This window comes from Mchenga conophoros, linkage group LG12 (assembly GCF_057382185.1).
Source record: "Mchenga conophoros isolate Kocher_MC1m ecotype Shallow Benthic linkage group LG12, M_conophoros_male_GT1.1, whole genome shotgun sequence".
NCBI lineage: Eukaryota > Metazoa > Chordata > Actinopteri > Cichliformes > Cichlidae > Mchenga > Mchenga conophoros.
In genome coordinates this window covers 30,678,761-30,699,508 of record NC_140537.1, presented here as the reverse complement: position 1 = coordinate 30,699,508, position 20,748 = coordinate 30,678,761, and the positions used below count along the sequence as shown (strand labels likewise).

Sequence of the window (20,748 nt, the reverse complement as noted above, 5' to 3'; positions counted from 1 at the left end):
AACACAAAATTCATTCTATGCCTTTACTTGAGTACTGCTCATGAAAAGTCACCACTGTGGGTCCTCTTGGCACTACATGTGGTCAACATTTATACATATATGGAAGATGGGCTCCAAATTGAAATTTTACATACAGAACACATTAACATAAATCACACTAACAAAAAACTAACTGCCTTCCGTGTCCTGAACGAGGTTTACACAAAATAATACATTTGAATCACTGCTAGTATTTGTCCCCCCTCCCCCCACATGAAGTGTACAGGAATAATTTTATTTCCATCATTTTTTCAATTTTCCATCTTCTTTGACTTTCCACAGCATCAGCTCCATACAGGCAGTAGCATCTTCTGCAGTGTCATGGCCACAAACTAAGGGGGAAAAAAAAGAATCTTTTAAAAAAAAAAAAAAATCAATGCAACTGAAGTCAGTATCTTCAGAAATAAATCTGATATCTGCTGCATGAGTCTGTGGCATTTAATGTTATAATAAGTCATATTAATAAGTCATCTTTATTTGGAATGTAATGATATTATAGTGACAGAAACCATTTGCATAGTGGTAACCCACCACTCTCTTGAATGATCCTTCTGAGGTATTCAGCTGTGAGCTTGTTGAGGGTCAGTTTGTGAGGGGGGCCCAGGCGGTGGGGAAAGACTACCGATGTATCCACCACCATCCCGTGGAGCAGCTGCAGTAAACAGGAAGATATCTCAAGCTTTTCTTATAGGTTCAAACTTGATAAATTACTCTGTTTTACTTTCAACATGAACTATAGCTACAGAATATGAACAAAATCTGGAGAAGTAACCAGTGAATCTTACTGCCCAAAACACTTAAAGAGGATATATAAGCTGAAGCTGAAATGGGGCCCAGCAGTACTTTCATGTAATACCACTTTGTGCCATAAAATGGTGCAGTGACTCAATGTAGCATGCTCTCTGCCCTGAAAGGTGTAGGAAATATAATGGAGAGTCAGAGGAAGTACTGGCCTTCTAGTCAAAGGGACAGGTTGGTGACCCCGTCATCACCACTAGATCCTCCCAGAACGACACCATGCTCCGTTCAGGAGAAAATAACTCTGGAGCAGCTTTCAGAGCAGCTTTACAGAGTTTGTCGTTTTTTGTTTTGTTTAGTTTTTTTTAATGAGACTACTTCCCGTTTCTACCAGTTCATATATGTTTGCTAAGGTAGCTTTTTGTGAGAAACTTTTCATACAAAAACAATTCCTTTATATGATTTGCTTAAGTCAGGGCAAATGGTGACTTTTTTTGTATGTAGCTCCCAACTTGAGAGGGGTTGGGAGCTACATTACATTAAGACTTTCCAGTAATGTGCTGCCACCTGCTGGTGAAAACTTTACCCAAACCAAATTTTTATCTAATTAGAAATACAGTGGTCCCTCGCTATAACACCTGTTTTGCGGATTTTTTTTGTGTGCAATTTTGCGGGCTTTTTTTATTTATTTTTTTTATTACATTTAAACAGCACTTTGTGTTCCGCGTCCTGATTAGCTGTAGACCATTGTCAATCCCGTGCCGTGTCTGCTGTCCAGTAGAGAATGCGTTCAGCTTGTCAAATTTACATAAATCTTCAATTTCTACCAGTGTGACTAAAGTGCTGTACTTTGTTGTTTGCTGGGGAGAAAACTTACAAACATAATATCAATGAAATGTTTTGCACTGTCAAAGGCACCTGCAGGGGCCGTTGGTTTCATTCTATAATACTGGACTTATTTTTCTACAAAGGTTTTAAGTTTGAGAGTGTTTAAACAAGAGGAAAAAGTGAAAATGTTCATGCCTGTCTAAGAAAAGTGTATAAAGTGTGTAGTGAGGGGTTTTACAGCCTTAAAACATCTATAATAATTGTAAAAATTAAAGTTGGCTATGTCGCAGATTTCACCTATAATGTAACTGCCGCGATAAATGAGGGACCACTATAGTGCAATTAAGATGGTCAAAATAAAATACTTTTGGAGGACATCTGAGAGAAATGAAGTGAAATTACTGTATTATGACATTTGGACCCTTTTGTCCAAATGTCATACAAAAAATTAAATCTAGGGTATACAAGACAACCAGACCATGATGTAGTTTCAATATCGGTTGGTCTCTGTCAATTATGTGTTTGAAATACGTTGCCGGTCAAAAGTTTAGAACACCCAAATTTCTCTATTATTTACTGCAATTTATGTTGTTCAAGTCCAATGAACAGGTTGAAATGGTACAAAGGTAAGTGTTGAACTGCCAAAGGTTTTAAATAAAAAAAATAAATAAATAAAAAAAAAAAAAAAAGGAAGAAAGGTTTCCCAAAACTGAAAAATAATGTCCATTTCAGAATTCTACAAAAAGTCACGAATGGCTCTCCTTCACCGGCGGGCCGGCTATCCGAGACCACAAAATGGGTTAATAATTTAAAGCTGTTCTACAGCAGTGGAGGTTGATCAGGCCTTGAAAGCTAGAGGTGTTCCAACTTTTCTGGATTAGTTACAACTATCCTGTCTGCATAAAAGCAGTGTTGGAACACACTGTGATACCATACCCTCGTGAGCATCAGCTGAACAGTTTTGTGCTGCAGAAAGTACTGTTTCTACAAAAATGGTGAGAAAAAGGCAATTAACAATGGAAGAGGGACAGACCATCATAACACTTAAAAATGTAGGTCTTTCCTACAGAGAAGTTGCAAGGAAAGTCAAAATGTCAGTGCGTACAGTTTCCTTTACCATCAAAAGGCACTCAGAAACTGGAGAAAACTGACAGAAAGAGGTCTAGCAGACCCAAAGTCCACAACTGAATCAGAGGACAAGTTTCTGAGTGTTAACAGCTGATAGGCTGCTCAAAGGACATCAGCTTCAAACACAGCTTAATAGTGGTCGTAGTATTTAAGTCTCAGTTGCAACTGTGAAGAGAAGACTTCAAGCTGCACGTTTGACAGGACCAATTGCAGCAAGAAAGCCATTGCTGAGATTTCAGAATAAGACAAAGAGGCTTGGCTGGACCATGAAACACTGCCATTGGACTACTGAAGACTGGAAGAAAGTATAATGAATTGATGAAAATGGATTTGAAATCTTGGCTTCATCACACAGGATCTTTGTACACCATTAAGTAGGTGCAAGGATCGTTCCACAGTGGTGGCATCAACTGTCAAACATGGAGGAAGTGTGAAGGTCTGGGACTTTTTGCACCCAGAACCAAAACAGCTACCACAGCGTTCTGCAGCACCATGCAGTACCCTCTGGTATGTGCCTAGTTGGTCAGGGGTTCGTCCTACAGCAAGATAATGACCCAAAACATAGTTCCAAGCTACGCTAGAAGTACCTCAGGAGAACGAACAAGGTTGTAAGCTTGAAGACATGGAGTGGCCAGCACAGCCTCCAGACTTAAACCCCATCAAGCTGGTTTGGGATGAACTGGACAAAAGGGTGAAAGCAAAGCAACCTACAAGTGCCACACATTTATGGAACGATACCACTTTTTTTTTTTTTTTTTTAATGTCCGATACCGATATCATAAATTTGAATATCTGCCGATACCGATATGAATCCAATAGTGTATTTCTTAATCAATAAAACTATTTTTTTTAATATCTTGCTGCATTTTGTATAAGTTCATACTCAAGTTTTAACTAAAGCTATTCTGTTAAACCTGTATGCAAAACATACACTGCACCCCAAATATTTCATAGTTCAGCAAAACTGATCAATCTAATACACTTAAACCTGCAACCACCTCCCTATTCTGGTATTTTAAAGAGTACTCAGAAATATTAAGCACCCTCCGTCTCGTGATGCTTAATCGACATAATCAACTTTAATTTAACTCACGCATAAAAAAATAAAAAGCTCAGAAATAGATTATTTTTCCACAATAATTAAATAGCTTCAACATCTTACTTCAACAGAATTGCAGACTGCACAGATGGTACATTTCTGAAGGAAAAAGTACTAGCTTACTAGGGTATATTAGACTTATTAGTTACTATATACAGTAATGGACTTCTATACATTTTACATCAGATTAAAACTTTGGTTGTAAGATTCAGATAATTATTTATTAAAGCGAGACATTTTAAATGAGAATAAGAAAGAAAAGTATTTCTTTGTGCCCTTTCCCTGTTAATGCCCTACCTGGCCCCCCCGGCTAAACTTTGCTAGACCCGCCCCTGCACAGTAGAAAAGGATCCTGGTGCTGGTTTCCTCTTTCTGGTACAAAGTGGGCGATAAACTTACAAGAGAGACGAACTCGCGACAGAAAAGCCGATCAGCTGATTATTGATCAGTTTCATGATTGAAGAGAGGCAGTCGCTCCATATTTCGGTTGTTAAGCTTAACGTGGGAATGCTTTACAAACATCCAGAGATGAACTTACACACTTGCTTTACTTCTCTCTGGGATAACTTTCTCGGAGATGAAATGCCGGTTTGGTAGCGAGGCTCCAAATGCTCAACCTGACCACAGACAGGTCTCACACGCCACAGCCGCTCTATCACGTGACGCATACTGCTCCGACGAGTTACGCCATGTCGCAAGTTTTCTGAGGTGCTTTTGTGATATTTAATGGATCGGATTACATTTTTTATTTCTCTCCGATATCCGATCCAGTAATTTAGGTACCGATACGCAATATCGGATCGGTCCATCTCTAGAAAGAACGCAATGGGTGTGTTCAGCTGTTATATCTCCCAAAAGTGGCTACTTTGATGAGTCAAAAATTTAGAATACATTTGGGTCTAATAATTTATTCCTTGATTTCTTTTTTGACTCCAATTGTTTGTTTCTACTATGCTTTCATTTCAGATGGCAATGAGACATTAAACTGCATAATTGTCAATAAAATTTAAAAAAAAAAAACAAAAAACCCTGAAATTAGTATTGTAAAACCAATAGGTTTGTTTTTTTTGTTTTTTTAAGAACACCCAGTAGTGTATAGCATCTTATCCAATCGAATAGCTCGGAAGGTTGTAAAGGTAACATTTTTCTAAAAACTTGAAAATCCTAGGTCTTTTCATAATAGCTGACCTCTGACCTTAATGTTGAGGCCACGGGGTTTCAAAGTCTTAAAATATTATTAACAAATTCACCTATGCATGTATTTGAAAACCCCAGGTGACTTCTTTCTTGATTTATAACATTTACAAGATTTTCAGAAAATCTGATGTTAAGGTCACTGGGATTCAAACATTCAGATTTTTAAATAGCTACATCAATTTCAAACTCCTACGTTGCCTCAATCTTGAATTACTCAATTCACAAACTGTGTCCACGCTGCCTGTCCAGCAGGGTGTTGAAAATACCCCATCACTTTTTTTATTTTTATAAAACCGCCTGGGTGGTAAGAAATGCCTTATGTAGTTACAGAGTTGTTCATTCAATAAGTGTTCTAAAAATCTTTCATTGATTAATCTAAAGAGACAAAGGGAGTCCTTGCAGTCCCCATGTGCTGCACAAAGGGGAGTCTAATTGAGATTCTCTCAATAACAGTTGCTACAAACTTCTTCCATGGTTCTGGTTTAAAACAAAAAGCTATCCAGATGAACCCTCAATGAACTCACTAGAACCATTACATCAGTGTCTCGGTGAAGTTAAATCCTGGATGGCCTCTAACTTTCTTAACTTCAATGAGAACAAAACCGAAGTGATAATTTTTGGACCAAGTGGCAACCCCTTTTATCAAATCGCATGCCAAAAATTTGGTCTTATATTTGACAGCAATTTCACCTTTGAAAAACAGATAAGCTCAGTTGTACAGCAGTCTTTCTTCAAACTGAGGCTTTTATCTAAGGTGAGATCACTTTTATGTTTTAAAAGCTTTGAACTGGCGATTCATGCTTTTATTACATCCCAGCTGGACTATTGTAACTCCTTATAAGCTGGAGTTAGCCAGACCTGCCTGGCAAGACTGCAGTTGGTCCAGAATGCTGCAGCTCGTCTTCTGACACGCACTAAAAGACGTGAACATATTTCCCCGGTACTTGCCTCTCTTCATTGGCTCCCTGTCCACTTCAGAATTGATTTTAAAATTTTATTGTTGACTTACAAAGCCCTGAATGGACAGGCTCCCGGGTATTTGTCTGACCTCTTGCAGCCTTATGCGCCCTTTAGATCTCTTAGGATCAAGTGATCTTTTGTTTTAGCCATACCAAGGTCGAGGCTGGTTCATAGAGGCGATTGAGCATTTGCAGTCATAGCGCCTAAGCTGTGGAATAATTTACCCCTACACATCAGACAGGCTCCTACTGTCAATCTTTTTAAATCTTATCTTAAAACTCATGCTGTATTAAAAGCCAGTAAATACAAATGTGAGTTATTTGTTCATTTATATTTGATGTTTGGTATCAATATTATCAGGTATTTTACTAGGTATTTTGTATTGTTGAACAGGACTTTAGTCAACATTCTTGTTGTAATTAAATGTGCTATATAAATAAATAAACTATAACTATAAGGACTGCAGCTGTAAAATGTGGAATACGCTGTGCACTTAAAAAAATAAAAATAAACAAGAATATGTGTGAAAAGGGAAGTCAAGAAGTCACCTTGAGTAAACAGAGGTCTGTTTCCAGGCAGTGTCCAACCAGAACGGTGTCAGCATTTATGAAGCTCAACAAGGTCTCCTGGACATCTCTTAGAGAAGCATGGTGACCCTTCACATCTTCCTCACTAACACCTGAAAATCTGGACAAGTAAGGTGTCACATGGGCTCTAAGCACAGCTGCACTGGTCTTGTTAGCTTCATTCCATCATCCTCATCATGTGTGTCATAAAGCAAAAAATCTTCCCCATCTTTGAAATAATGGCTAAACCTTGAACTTAGCATTGACTAAATTTCCATTATACAGAACAATTTTCAGACTGCTGCCACACTTCTGTAATAACAGAGCGAGTTCGTATAGTTTATGTAGTGCACAGAGATATATTATCACATTACCTGGTGTTATAGTCAATGACCTCATTTTCAGGTTTAACAAAGGTGTCGTATACAACTTCCAGACTCGAGTTGACCACTGTCACTCTGGATAACTCCAAACCATGAACGGTGTAGCACTACAAAAGCAAACACATGTTTTCATTGCAAACTGATTAAAAACAAAAATCAAACTTCAGAAATCTTTTTCCACACCAACAAATTCTGACAAAGCCCATGGGCACAAGAGTTAAAGGTAGAGTATATAGTGAGGTGAGGCTGTTTATTCTGTTAGTGTAGCTTATAAAACTATCTATTTAACTGCACATTTTAATAAAGCCACATGTAAATCCCCAAATCCAACATCACCATTTCACAATCCAAGGAATAGACACCAGGACAGCTCCTGTCTGAGGGACCCCGGGAGATGGTAGACACAAACCCATCCAGGCTGAGGGCATCATGGACATGTAACTGGTTGACAAAACAAAGTGGTCCTGGTACATATGAAATATTTGACAAGAATTCCTTTAACTCAGAGGACTTTTCCTTCCCCTTTTTACCTTAAACACTTGACATCCAGGGGCTCCCATGACTCCCTGACAGCAGCTGTAGCGAGTTTCCACTCCACCGGGCACTGGAAAATTTTATTAAAGTTTTAAAAATGTACCAATGCTTAAAAACTGTTACTGCACAGCCCTCAAGTCTTCAGGTTGCTTTGAGGCTGCTGCTTACAAAAGGAGAGCTTTGAACTAGTATCAGTATGGTGCTCCTAAAAAGATGGTCTACTAGGATGGTGCGCACCTTCAAGCATGTTTATATAGCACATAAATTTAACATTTAGATGGTGAAAAGACACCAGTCAAAATATTTTATAAAATAGTCAAGAATAACCTGGTAATGGTTTCTAACCTCTATTCTCAACTCCTTTCCCATAATGGTAGTTGCATTCCTCCTTGCGAATGTGTTTGCCACTTTGGCTCACAGAGTATGTAGCACCACAGCGACAACAGATCCTCTTCAGTGCTTTTAACAAATAAAATACAACACTTAACAGAGAGAACCAACCCAGAGTCCAAATACTTTAGTCAAGCACGCCCTCTAGTGAAATAATATAGGAATACCAGGGAGCATGGTTGGATATTTCCACTTACCATCTGGACTAACTTTCTTTTCAGCAAAAAGAACTGCAGAACCACATTTCTCTGGGTGTTGAACAGGATAGTTACTCTCAATTAGCTTTTCATCAGTCAAAATATAATCCTTCAGACTCTCATACAATGCCATGTCATCTGCTGGAATAATAAAAACACTCATAAACTGTCAAAATATTTAATAATTATAAAGTCTACATTTGTACAAAGGAAACTAATGCTCACAATTTCCTTTAAACTTTGTTGGGTTAAGAGGCATGTTCCCTTTCCGTTTTTGACTGTAGACTTTGTTTTCATCTGCAAAACAAATATTTAAATGTCCGTTATATACCAGATCAAAACATCTGTTTATTATTATCTTTTTTTAAGTCAAAAAAACTCAAGATATATCAAAAACAATAAGCACAAAATTACAATTACGAGATATTCATACCAATTATAATGTGGTTTATCTAGTAGCCCATTCATCCCTTTTAACACTCTAATCAGACAGGTAATTGATTTCTGAAAGACCCTACTTGAGGAACTGTATCCAGTCCCCCCCGTAGTACATGTCCTTATTCCGAGGCCACCTATCAAATGTTTCAAGTATTTTTAGATTTCAGGAGTGTAGTATAATTTTCTTGCTAGTACTGTGAATGGGGAGATGTCGGTCCATCTGCTCTAAACAAGTACAGTTAGAAAGCAACAGGGAATTTCCTTATTTAAAGCCCTGGATAAGAATTTAAAATAAATTATCCCAAAAAGTCTGTAACACTGAATGAATTATCAATGAGTTGAACATTTTGACTATTTTATGTAATTCGGTGAACAAAAAGTACAATAATTGTACAGTGAATGAATTGTATGCCCAACATCTACAGAGATTCTGGAGATATTTTACAAACAGGTAATTTCCTACAGCTTTTTCCATGAAGTGCTCACCTTTAGCAGCAACAGTGCTTTGACTCTTCAGCCTCTTGAGTGCATTCACTGCAACACTCATATACTTGAGCTTGTTCACACTCCGATTGTACACGGTCTTCTCTTCAGCAAGAGCCTATCAACAGAAAGATCAGAGAAAAAAAAAAATACATACATATGTCTCTCTCTTTCCACACTAGTTTGTTACTGAGGAGGATTGTGACATATGCTCACCTTTTCAAAGGCATCATTAACATTGGGTGTCGTTTTGAGGAACTCCTCCGTAAACATGTTGACATACCGCTGTCTGACATCATGGGGCACTTTGTCTTTGGCAGCCTCACACTGCTGCTTCAGTTTTCGTTTAGCAGGCAACGGCTGTGGGGACAGAACCACATAATATTTATTAAGTGGGTTAAGCATTTCTAACTTGTACTGACGATCCAGGTTTAGTTGAAGTTCTTACCTTTGCAGAAGCTTGACCAGAATTTTGAGGAACAGTAGAAATAGTTGAACTTGAACGTAAAGATGCAGATGTAAAAGTAGAGTTTAGTAAAGGTTTGCGTGCAACAGCAGGAATGAGCACTGGTGCTGCCAGGCGGCATCGCTGCATAGGATGCATAGGAGTAACTGCATGTGGATGGTATGTTTGTTTTATAGCAAGGGCCCTTGTGTGAACCTGATTTATTGGAGTTAAAACTGGAGTAACTGGATTGGAATTGGAAGAAATGGGCACAGGGAAGGCACCGTCTGGAAGGATCAAATGCAAGTTGTTGCCCACTTCAATAACAGCTGGTCCCAAAGGTATATAGTTCACAAAAGCTATGGAACAGAAAAAATGTGTACTGAGGAAAAGCTAGTAAGAGCATACTCATACTAGACATGGTTTACTTGTACTGTGCCAATAATTTAAAAAAAAAAATACACAACTTGCACAGAAGTTTAAGAAAGGATGATAGAGCTACACAGAGCAATGCAAGTATGCTTTAGTGATAAAACTTTCTATATCAAACACAAAAATACAATTTCAATGAAGTGCTTTCATTTGTTTATTGGAATGGTTTTTGTATACATTATTGTATATACATATGTACCTACATTGTTTGCACTTCAGATTAGATGCCAAACTGCATTTCATCTTTTGAGTTATACTATCTCAATGACAGTAATCTGGATCTAATCTAATTTACACGTTATCATGCTCTTGCATTTTTTATTCTTAATGTGTCTAAGAACTAAACAATCATCACTACTACTGCCAACAGATACTTACCATTGCGCACAGGCTGGAGGGTTGCAGGGTTTTGAGTTAAAACAGAAGGTGTAAACTGGGTCTCTGGTTTCTTCTGAGAGGTGGAGGAAACAAAAGCCTGCCCACCTTTAACTGAAGCAGTCGGAGTGGAGGCTCTCTGCTGAACCTGCTGGGTTTTGGAACTGACAGAGGGTCTAGAGCCATATCCTGAAGTTACTGGCTCACAGAGTGGAACCAAAACCTGCGGCTGAGGCCTGCTCTTAGCTACTGGCTGCTGCACAGAGGAGGTCATTCAAAACACATGCTTAACTTTGATTATGCAATCCTTGGTAAAGATTAGTCAACTTACATCATGTCACAACAGATCTTAAGAAAAAGGCCACGACTTCTAGTGAGTCATTATGGACATAAATGGCCAACCCTACTTTTTAATGTTCCTGAGTGTGACCTTTCATCTGCCAAGCATGGTGATTTTTTTCCCCCACATTTCTGTCATATTATTTTTAATACGTTATTCAATTAAAATTTGTTATCATTATTAAAAACTACTAGGTTAGGCTTGGGTATTAAAATACTGTTTAGGCAATAAAAACAGTGTTTTGGATTTTAAAAAAAGACATCTCCTGTCTTTAAAAAACACATTTTGCTATGAGACTGGACTGTACCTACCTCTGTTTGTTTGGCTTCATGAGCCACTCTTTTCCTTCCTGGTAATCCCTTGGGTGTGACATTTACCTCCATCTTCTCTGCATCCACAGCCCCTAACTAAGAAATATAAGGGGAGAGAAAAAAATCTTTATATTCTCAAAAGAATTTCTTCATAATGAATTTGCAGTCTCTACAGGCTACTTACATGTGCACCAGGAGTCTCTTCAGTTCCCTTTTCCTCATTGTTTGCCTCCATGAAGATCCTGTAGCATTCCTCCATTGGGTCGCTGTCTGAGAGCTCCATTCCTGAATGGTTGAGCCCTTCCTCCTCCTCTTCATCAGAGCTGGAGTTGATTAATATGATCTCTTCAGTATTTACCGTCACCAAATTCTGCTCAGAACACGGTTCGGCTCCGAGTTGTGAGCTGACAGAAGTTGACAAAACATGCCGACCCTCAAACTCGCTGTTCTCCGACCCTTGTTCTGCTTGCTCTAGAGGCAGGTTAGGACCGTCAGCAGCTATTCCCTGTGTCTGTCCTGACATTTTGCTTGACTTTTTCTGGTTTCCTATCACTGCTGAGGGTGTACTTTTTTCAGAACAGCTGTGACTTTGAACTCTGTCCTGAGGCACTTGCCTGCGTGATGAGTTAGAGGCTGGAGATTTACAAAAAAGTAAATTCCTGGGTGTCTCCTGCTGATTAATTTTCTCAAAGATACTGAGCAGGTCACACTGAGGATTGTTCAGGTTGTGATCTTGTTGTTCGGGGATCTTCTCCAATACAGATTTGGTAATTTTTTGACATTCATTTACAAGGTCTTCTGGACTTTCTGTTAAGTCCACTACATTGCCACCATTTTTTAGATCTTCAGACTCTTTGTCAGCAAGTATAGTTAGTAAATCTTGACTGTTTTCAACATAATGATGAGTTTTATTTGAATCTGATGAAGACAGAGGTATTTTATAGTGTCGTGATGGAGAATCAGGTAAGTTAGGCTCTTTTTTTTCCTCCGTTACCTCCACTGCTGTCACCTGAGAGGATTTACCTGCTACAGACTTAGCAGTTCTCTGACCAGTTTTGTCAGGAGAAGGAGGAACATCAATAATTAGGTCTTCACCTTCAGAAGAAACATCAAGTGCCTCCGGAGATGGTGATCGGGAAATCGGAGCCTGATACGCAAATGGTTCTTTATCAATACATGGGGCAGTGTTTTTTGGACTTTTGTCTTTTACTTGTCTACTTTTCAACTTCTGGTCCTTTGTCAATGAGCTGAAAGAGAGCAAGTCTGCAGAAAAGTTAGACAGTGGGTCATACTCCAAATCAGTCCTCGGTTTTGAGTTGTCAACCACATACTTCTTTCCTCGCTGGTGTGCTTTAGTAAAATCTGTGCGAGACGATGGCCCATAAGCTTTTCTGTCTACAGTTTTACTCTCACGCTTGGAAGCAGGCCTGTTGTTTATGCGGTCTGCTTGTACAGTCTGGTAACGTGACAGTCGCATCCGCTCTTGCTCCACCTCATGCCTTACAGATTCAATCTCCTTGTTGATCCGCTCCAGCTCATGAAGGCAGTCATCTCCACAGCCCGTATAAGGCCTCTGTTCTTCTGTTCAACGTGAATATGAAACAGGATAAGTATTTACTTAAATGTAAGTGACAGCTTGATAATTTGCCATTTAGTTTTTGTGCTATTTGATGTGTGAAGATCCTATCGTGCCCCTTTAGTGACAAAATAGAACTTTTAAAGAACACAAGGTAGATGGTAGAAGTTGTTTTTTTTTTTTAAGAAAACACTTGTCCTTACACCTGTAACGTTAAAACCCTTTTAATCGATTTAAAAGCTTCTTATAATTCCCAGGGTTTATGGGGTTTTTCTTAAACAATTAAACCTTTTTAACAGGTAAAACGGCAAGCTAATGCACAAGCTGTTCGAAGTCAGTTGGCATAGTTGAAGCACTGACCTGTGAAGTCCACTTTGGATGATTCAAATGAGACAGCAAACCAGTCCCGCGCCTGCTTTGTAGGATGTTTGTATAAACAGTGAGGCCGCTCACAACGCCCATGTTGTGAGAAGGGACAGTTTATATCAGCAAAAAAGCCCGAAGAAGGAAACATTAGCTACTTTCCGCGCTTTTTTTCCTCAGATTTTTTTATAATTAACAAACGGACGTTAGCAGTTGAAGCCTCCGACATCAGGTGACGTCAGCCTTGTTTATATACGTTGTGGTCAGGTCGCGTGACGACTGTCGAAAAACCAATTTTAATACCTTCAAATAACACAGTATTCCGTAACATTTAAAATTTTAATTTTATTTATTGTGTTTGTAAATTAAAAAAAAATGCATTTATAGAAACTTTTTTTGGTAGTTGCTGCGTTGCAGTAACCCCTCCATGTCGAGAGATGGCAACGTTGCACGTAACTGAATTGGGACCTACAATGAAAGAACTATTACGACAACAACAGCAGCAGTAGTTGTAGCAGTCTATATTTCAGCAAAATGTATTACATTTACGAGCTTTGAGATGGAAAACAGCGAGGATGAGGAGGATGAAAACGAGTGGAGGAACAGTTTCGTGGATTCACCGACACATAGCCCCCCTGCTGCTGCTGCTTCAGGTAAACTTGGAAACTTAAGCTAGGCAGTCTGAAACTGAAATCTGACAGTTGCTCTTTGCTTTCATATGACTTTCAGAGTTCGAGATATGGTAACTGTTGTACATATAATGTGTGTTTCAGGACCAAGCATCAGTAAAACGCGAGTACCTGCACACAAAGTCATTTTGCATTTTGACCTGGACTGCTTCTATGCTCAGGTGGAAATGATCAGAAACCCTGCACTGAGAGAAGTCCCGTTAGGTAAACTTGCATGCTATAAAAGCTGAAAAAGAAAAAAGTGTAAAAAAACATTTGTGCCAAAGCTTCCAAATGACTCTCATATCATCAGGTATACAGCAGAAGTACATCATAGTCACCTGTAACTATGTGGCAAGGGAGAGGGGTGTCAACAAGCTGATGTCTGTGACTGATGCTAAGGAGAAATGTCCTGAGCTGGTGCTGGTTAAAGGAGAAGACCTCACACACTATAGAGAGATGTCATATAAAATGACAGGTAAGCAGTGTATCACACCAGTGTGACATGAAAATAGTGCTCTGTAGTAAATAAAGTAATTTTTGTCGTAGTGTGCAGTATGATATTAAAGTGTACTCTGAGAAAATGAAATTGTAGTTGCTGCAATAAAAGAAGCTTGGAAGGTCAGGCTAAACATGGAGATTAAGGTCGCACCATAGCAATCAGGTTGGACTTTGGTCCACTGCAGCATCTTAATTCTTTTCTTTTTCAGCCATTCTGCTGTAGATTTGTGCTTGGAATTATTATGATGTTGATAACCCAGTTTTAGCCAGGCTTTTGCTGTATTTTGCTGTGTATGCTATATTTTACTCTAAAATACTTTGGTATACAGAGATGTTCGTGGTCAGCTCAGTGACTCCAAGATGTCCAGGTTCTGTGGCTGCAAAACAAGCCCAGATTAGCACCATGCTTGACAGCTGGTATAAGATGTTTGTGCTAATATGCTGTTTCTGTGATTTACAGCCAAATATTTCCGCTTTGGAAAAAAATAGTCATCCTTGATTTGTGCCGAATGCTTTTTATAGAGGTTGTCACACTTAGTGATGAAAAAATAATCAGCTGCATTTGATTTGCAGTCCTGTAAAAACCTTTCACATGACTGAAAGATGTGGGTAACAAGAGGGCCTTGCTGTAACTTCTTTTGACTAGCCATTTATGCCAGATGGTGACGTGACCCTTAAAGTTTATCTGGGATGCCGTTTTTCTCCGGTGACTAGTGTTTGTTTCTATGACATGGATTTATTTTCAGCTTGTAGCAAGCAAATTAGATAGTGAGCTGCTTAAAGCAACAAGATATCAAATTTTGGAGTCGGTCTCTTAAAGAAAATCATGATTTGGTCAACTTTTAAATTCCACAATTCATAATGAAAACAACCCTTTTTGACTAAACTGCTAAAATCTCTAATTCCTACATTTCAGCAATTGTTTTACTCAAGAATGTAAACTGTTTTTAACCCACTGTTTGGTTCACCACCCTGCTGGTGTTCCTTGTTGGTTATTAGAAACTAAATGGAATTGATGTTTTCATCTGATAACCGTTTGTATATATTTACCTTTTCTTGTTTGCCATCCAGAGCTGCTGATGTCTTATTGTCCTCTCGTGGAAAGGCTTGGATTTGATGAAAACTTCATGGACGTCACTGAGATGGTAGAACAAAGGCTTGCACAGCTAGTGAAGTCTGAAGACTTTTCATTTAAAGGACACGTCTACAATGATCCAAGTAAGTCACATTTGTGCTTCTCAAGTGTAGATGTACATCTGGCCCACTGAAACTGGGAAATGGCTCGTAAAAATAGCTCAAACTCGTGAGATATTTGCATAGTGCTTTCAGTTTTGTTCTTCATGAACAACTCACCTGCAGATCCTAAACTGTATCGCGTGTGCTCATACCCACAGTTTTTCCCCTTCCTGTTCAGGTGCAGATGTTAAAGCCAGTAACTACCCAAGGTTGGCTTTAGGTTCACACATTGCAGCAGAGCTCAGAGAAGCCGTCCACAGCAAACTGGGCCTGACCGGCTGTGCTGGCATCGCCACAAACAAGCTGCTAGCCAAACTGGTTTCAGGCACCTTCAAACCCAACCAGCAAACCACTCTGCTCCCAGAAAACATCAGTGACATCATGGGCTGCCTAAGCAGTGCCCGCAAAGTGCCAGGTATAGATGCTCTAAAAGATAGTTAATCATCAGTAGATGGCAGGTAGGTGAACAGAAATGCATAACATGATATGCATCGAGATTGAGTTTTAATGAAGTATAGTTGTTACACTGTTGTCCTTAACATTTGGAGCATTTTTAATTAAAGATGCTTTTATCCAAAACTCACTGATGAATTTTTGTTGTGTGTCACATGTGTTAAATATGCCTGACAATATATTTTGTGGTGCCATCTTGTATTCTCAGGGGTGGGTCACCAAACTGCTAAGAGACTTCAAGCCCTAGGATTGGTCAGCGTAAAAGACCTGCAGCTGTGTCCTCTGAATGACCTGGCGAAGGAGTTTGGAAGTCCCACTGCTCAGCGTTTGAAGAATCTGTCCCTCGGTGTTGATGACTCACCTGTTACTTGTACTGGGGCCCCTCAGGTAGGATGCGACATCTGAGATTCCCGGTATCTAAGAAAGCTAAGGTCGGGAAGCTGTATGAGTTTTTCTTTTTTGTAGCTACAACCTGCATTTTTTCTGATGATCAGCAGGGAGCGGCTGCAGTATAAAGATTTATGAATAAATGGGTGTTTGCTCCATTTATTCAGGCCCCCATTCTTGCAGTACTACAAGATAAGAAACTATTGGAACTTAATTACTGCTATCTACAGCTTATATAGTGTGAGGTTGTATGTTTTTAAACACTTCACTGATAAATAAGTTTTAGTAGTATTCAAACAAAACATCAGTGACTTGGTTTTAATTTGGCGTTTTGAGTTTAAGCAATCCAGTTCAGTTTAGTGAACCATAGTTATTTAGTTTTAAAATATAGGAAAAAAATCCAGAAGTGACCTTTAAGGAAGCAGATGAAGAGTAAAAATGGAAGTTCATAAATAATATTGATTCCTGTGTTTTTAATATGTAAATTGCCGTAGAAATCCTTTAATTCTAGTCATGTTTGATGGGAAACGATTTTACATTTCTTGGCTGCATTGCTCTCCTCTTTATGTTTCAGTCTCTCAGTGATGAAGACTCTTTCAAAAAAATGTCCTCAACAAAAGACGTTTCAGAGAAGACACAACAACTTCTGAGCAGTCTGGTTGAAAGGTCTGTTTTACCAGCTCAAAGCTGAATCGCCACAGGGGGATGGCTTCCTTAATCTTACCTTTGGTTTTATATTTGAAAGCAGGATGCGCAAAGACGGCAGGCAGCCTCAAACCTTCAGGCTCACAATCCGTAAATACACAACGACCAACAAGTGGTTCAGTCGGGAGAGCCGGCAGTGTCCGATCCCCAACCACATTGGACAGAAGATCAGCTCTGGTATGCTCACGTGTCAGGGAGAGCTCAGAATGATATCTGTAGAGGTTTTATCAGGTTTTTAATTTTCTGTGTGTATAAATTTTTGAAAAATGTGCTTCCACACTATAGTGGTTTACACATTTGCCTAAAGAGCAAGAGTTACCCACTCTGTCTATCCCTTGTCAATAATTAAATTTTGTTTTTTCAAAAATCTTCTCTCATAAATGTTTTACAGATCCTTTTCTTATGTTCTGTCACACATGTACTGCTAAATGGTAGATCCTCAAAATAAGATCATTTCTAGATGAGCCCTTTGATCCAACATTTCAGATTTCAGATTGCTCCAAATGCTCTGTTAAAAGCTGTTTATCATCCACTTAGAGTTTTACAATGTCACTCTGAGCAGATATCTCTATAAATGGTCATCACACAGGAGGCTCCTCCTCCTTCTGCTTAACAAAGCGCCTCCTTTTAGAGGAAAAAATAAGGTTTAGTTTGAACTGTGAAGCATGCAAAACTTCTCTAATAGAGTCAAAAAATAAAACGTAGCCAAAATATTAAACAATGTATACATTTTTTTAAAAATATATTTGTCCTGGCTCTCTGCCTTTGAAAACTACATCCTTTTCCCCGAGATTTTGTCAGCATTCAGCAGTTTCCCCTCAGGCTAACTATAAATGAATATTCCTAGTTTCAGACAAAAATGTCAAGCACTCACTGTGCGCCTTTACCCAACACAAACAGGCTACGCTGGGAAGGAGCTTAACCTTGCAGACTTTAGTTGCTAAAGTTGATTTCTCAAGTCAAAATCAGAGCATAAATAAACTTTTTTGATTTTGAGTTTAAGTCGGTTTACAGTGATTTCTTGCTTTTTCGCTAAACAAAAACATAATGAAAAGCTTTAGTCATCCAGGTCTGACTATAACTAGAAGTCTAGATGTACCATATCTACTGAGCCTTTGTAATATCTGGTAATGTCTTCAATCACGTTAATTTAAATTAATCAGTTAATTAGTTGGTTAATGAAAGCAGTTAAAATCAGCTCAGTTAGGAAAACTCTTTCCATTAAAACAGTTTTTCTCTAATGCGTCTATAGGCAGCAGTGATGATGCTGTGATGCAGCTGCTCCCGTTGGCCATGAAACTCTTCTACAGGATGGTGGACTGCGGCGCCCCCTTCCACCTCACCCTCATTAACGTCTGCTTCAGTAATCTGCAGACCAGAGCAGCTGCCGTCACCGGGAAGGGCTCGATAACATCGTTCTTTTCACAGAGCACATCTCCCAAAAAATCCCAGGCCGTCTTATCGCAGTGCCAGGTAAAATGTAACGTGGCTTGTCAACACTGTTAGATAATCTTAGTTTGATTTTTCCATAAAAAGGAAAATGAAAGGGGTTGTAATAAAAAACATAGTAAAATCTTTTAACTGTAGCCTATAAAAGTGAATTTTTTTGGATTGCCCGCTAAGGCCTTCAGAATCACTCATAAAAACTGTTGGATCTGATTTCTGTCTGATTAGGGCTGCAAATAACTTTATTTTCTATCATATTAGTATATGAATTAATTAATTAATTATAAAATGTCAAACCATAATGGAAAAAAACAAATCAGTCACTCTTAATATGTCTTATTTTGTCTCAACAGCCCAAAGAAATTAATTTTACCTTTCTTTGTGACAAGGAGAAGCTAGGACTTGACCATTTGTACAGTTTCTTAATTTTGTCTGAATGGCAGGAATTATTTATCATTTTCTTTCATTCCTATTACTAAGCGCCATTAGAGTTGCACTCGACAATTTCAATACTACGATTTGCAGTAGCTGGATCACTGAGGATCCACTGCCAGCATCCTAATGTTATAGACACCCAGAGGATTTTTGTCCATACTCTGATGGGTCAGAGATATTGAGCCAGCCATGGAAACCATGGCACATCACTATAGGCAAATTGATGTAATGAAATCATTGGATTTCCTGTTCTAAAAATATGCTACTGTAACCTGATTACCACCATTGGCAGTACTCCTCTTTCTTATTTGGCTGTTAGGGGCAAATATTTGTGGGTTTCTAAAAACACTCCAGAGCAACTTCAGGAGTTTTTCCTGACTTAAAATTAGCCTTTCAGGGTCAAGTATGGACGTAAGCACAACTAGTCATCATATTCTTGAGGCAATAAGTGTGTGTAACCATACGTAAGAGAGGTCCGCACATTATTTCTGGCCATGCTTGAGGAAATGAAAGCCCACTTAAAATATTACAACCCCTGCGATTTTCTTTTTAGGTAGCAACAAAACGTCTTTGTTAGGTGCCAAATTTATTATTCCGAAGAAAAACTGAACTGTGTTTAAATAAGTAATGACAGCTGAAACTTTCCTTCATGTTCTGCCTCAAAATGTCATTAAAGACATAATTTATCCAGATCATGTGGTCTGAGCTGATGGGCTTTCATGAAACATGTTTAACTTGAGTGGACTTCATATGTAACCAAACTCCATGAAAACGCTGCTTTGTGTTAGCAGTGGGAAGTCCTGAAAAATGTATTTAAGGCCATATTGGCTCTACTTTGAACATCATGATCATGAAATAGGTATTAAATTAAAGTCAAAGTGGTATTAGAAGGGTTCTTAAGAAATAATTAATGTTGGTCAGTAGAAAGGCTGTTCTTTCACACTGCCCAGTGACCTAATGCAGGATTTTTCTTTCCTGGAAGGAATGTGCTAGTACTCTGAATTTCCTCACTTCACTTTTGTTCCTCTTTCATTCTCCAGTGTGTTGATTCCTCTCAGGGTATTGATATGGATCATCAGTTTGGCACAGATGGCATGATTACTCAACACAATAAACAACCCGCCATACAAAGCTCTTCTAGTTCTTCTAGCTCTGAGGCACCATTACATGGGTTAAGATGGAAACAGAACTCTGCTGTCATTGTAGAAGAGACTCGAAATGCATCCTGCAGTACAGCTGGGTGCGACCCTGACGAAACTGCTAACGCTGTGACACGGTTGCCTCCCAATGTTGACCCGGAGGTGTTCAAGCTTCTTCCAGAGGACATCCAGAAGGAGCTGTTATCTCCTGCTTATGTGAGCTCCCTGTACAGCACTTCTAGCAGCCAGTCAGGCACTGATGTCCCCAGCACATCAAAAAGCAAACTTCCTGAGACACTTACAGACTCAGAAAGTATTAGTGACACAAAAGATGCTGCAAACAAGTTGAACTCTTCCAACAGAGTGACCACCGTCAATCACCAGGGGAAGGCAGGTACAAGCGCATTCCCAGAAGAAGAAGTCATGGAAGAAGGGGGTCTGTCATTCCCCCGGTTATCTGACTGCGAGTTCCCGGGAAATGTGGACCCTAAGGTGTTTTCTGAGCTTCCGCCAGATGTTCAAAGGGAGCTGATGTCTGAGTGGAAACAGCAGAAGCCAATTCTGAAGACTTCCTCATCTAAGAAACCAGGAAAAAGCTTGATGTCCAAAGACAGAAAGGCTCCAGGAAAAGGCAGCCAGGCCAACAACTTGTTCAAGTATTTCAAACCCAGTTAGAAACTATGTCACGAAGATAAATGAAAGTTTTCTTGATGTTGGGTTGTTGAACAAACTGAGCAACTTTTCTTAAGTAATTTATAACCTAAATTGACTCAGATGACCTTGAATGTCAGAAAGTTTGTTTTTCTTAAGCATTAAATAATTGATATCTAATACTGTGTGATATCTTTACCGTGTGTATAAAATATATTTTCTATCATACAACATATTATAATGGTAGATGTTCATATTAAACATGGTCAAACCATTTTTTGTGAGAGGCAACCAATCTGTATGTA

The 20,748-nt window shown here is 39.0% G+C and overlaps 2 protein-coding genes across 7 annotated transcripts; one reads left to right on the top strand and one right to left on the bottom strand.

The window, feature by feature from the left end:
* Positions 1-9: 9 nt before the first annotated feature.
* Positions 10-15,198, bottom strand: LOC146562927 (uncharacterized). 4 transcript variants are annotated; one of them, XM_085295185.1, is made up of 16 exons: positions 15,042-15,198; positions 11,068-12,464; positions 10,884-10,979; positions 10,236-10,488; positions 9,429-9,784; positions 9,197-9,340; positions 8,984-9,098; positions 8,285-8,356; positions 8,060-8,200; positions 7,818-7,931; positions 7,469-7,542; positions 7,275-7,379; positions 6,930-7,045; positions 6,538-6,676; positions 571-691; positions 10-371 (listed from the first exon to the last, which is right to left on the bottom strand). In XM_085295185.1, the coding sequence occupies exons 2-16, from the start codon at positions 12,358-12,360 to the stop codon at positions 283-285; spliced, it is 3,228 nt and encodes a 1,075-aa protein (XP_085151311.1). In that variant the 5' UTR covers positions 12,361-12,464; positions 15,042-15,198; the 3' UTR covers positions 10-282. The 4 variants fall into 4 exon arrangements, with proteins under 4 accessions (XP_085151311.1, XP_085151310.1, XP_085151308.1 ...); XM_085295184.1 differs by lacking the exon at positions 15,042-15,198 and adding an exon at positions 12,820-13,087 and having other exon boundaries at positions 10,236-10,485; XM_085295182.1 differs by lacking the exon at positions 15,042-15,198 and adding an exon at positions 12,820-13,085.
* On the top strand, positions 12,304-20,612 carry poli (polymerase (DNA directed) iota). 3 transcript variants are annotated; one of them, XM_085295187.1, is made up of 11 exons: positions 12,304-12,507; positions 13,226-13,475; positions 13,596-13,715; positions 13,804-13,968; positions 15,063-15,209; positions 15,406-15,642; positions 15,889-16,067; positions 16,642-16,733; positions 16,813-16,949; positions 18,025-18,245; positions 19,694-20,612. In XM_085295187.1, the coding sequence occupies exons 2-11, from the start codon at positions 13,382-13,384 to the stop codon at positions 20,465-20,467; spliced, it is 2,166 nt and encodes a 721-aa protein (XP_085151313.1). In that variant the 5' UTR covers positions 12,304-12,507; positions 13,226-13,381; the 3' UTR covers positions 20,468-20,612. The 3 variants fall into 3 exon arrangements, with proteins under 3 accessions (XP_085151313.1, XP_085151312.1, XP_085151314.1); XM_085295186.1 differs by lacking the exon at positions 12,304-12,507 and having other exon boundaries at positions 12,831-13,475; XM_085295188.1 differs by lacking the exon at positions 12,304-12,507 and having other exon boundaries at positions 12,833-13,475; positions 16,816-16,949.
* Positions 20,613-20,748: the final 136 nt, after the last annotated feature.

Bases quoted from the DNA above. Each gene is read 5' to 3' on its own strand.
- LOC146562927 (XM_085295182.1), bottom strand. From the start codon at position 12,973: ATGTTTCCTTCTTCGGGCTTTTTTGCTGATATAAACTGTCCCTTCTCA. The intron at 8,201-8,284 runs GTGAGCATTAGT...TTATTATTCCAG, and splicing joins AACAAAGTTTAAAGGAAATT to CAGATGACATGGCATTGTAT. The intron at 7,380-7,468 runs GTAAAAAGGGGA...TTTGTCAACCAG, and splicing joins CTGGATGTCAAGTGTTTAAG to TTACATGTCCATGATGCCCT.
- poli (XM_085295187.1), top strand. From the start codon at position 13,382: ATGGAAAACAGCGAGGATGAGGAGGATGAAAACGAGTGGAGGAACAGT. The intron at 15,643-15,888 runs GTATAGATGCTC...TTGTATTCTCAG, and splicing joins CAGTGCCCGCAAAGTGCCAG to GGGTGGGTCACCAAACTGCT. The intron at 16,734-16,812 runs GTCTGTTTTACC...TATATTTGAAAG, and splicing joins CTGAGCAGTCTGGTTGAAAG to CAGGATGCGCAAAGACGGCA.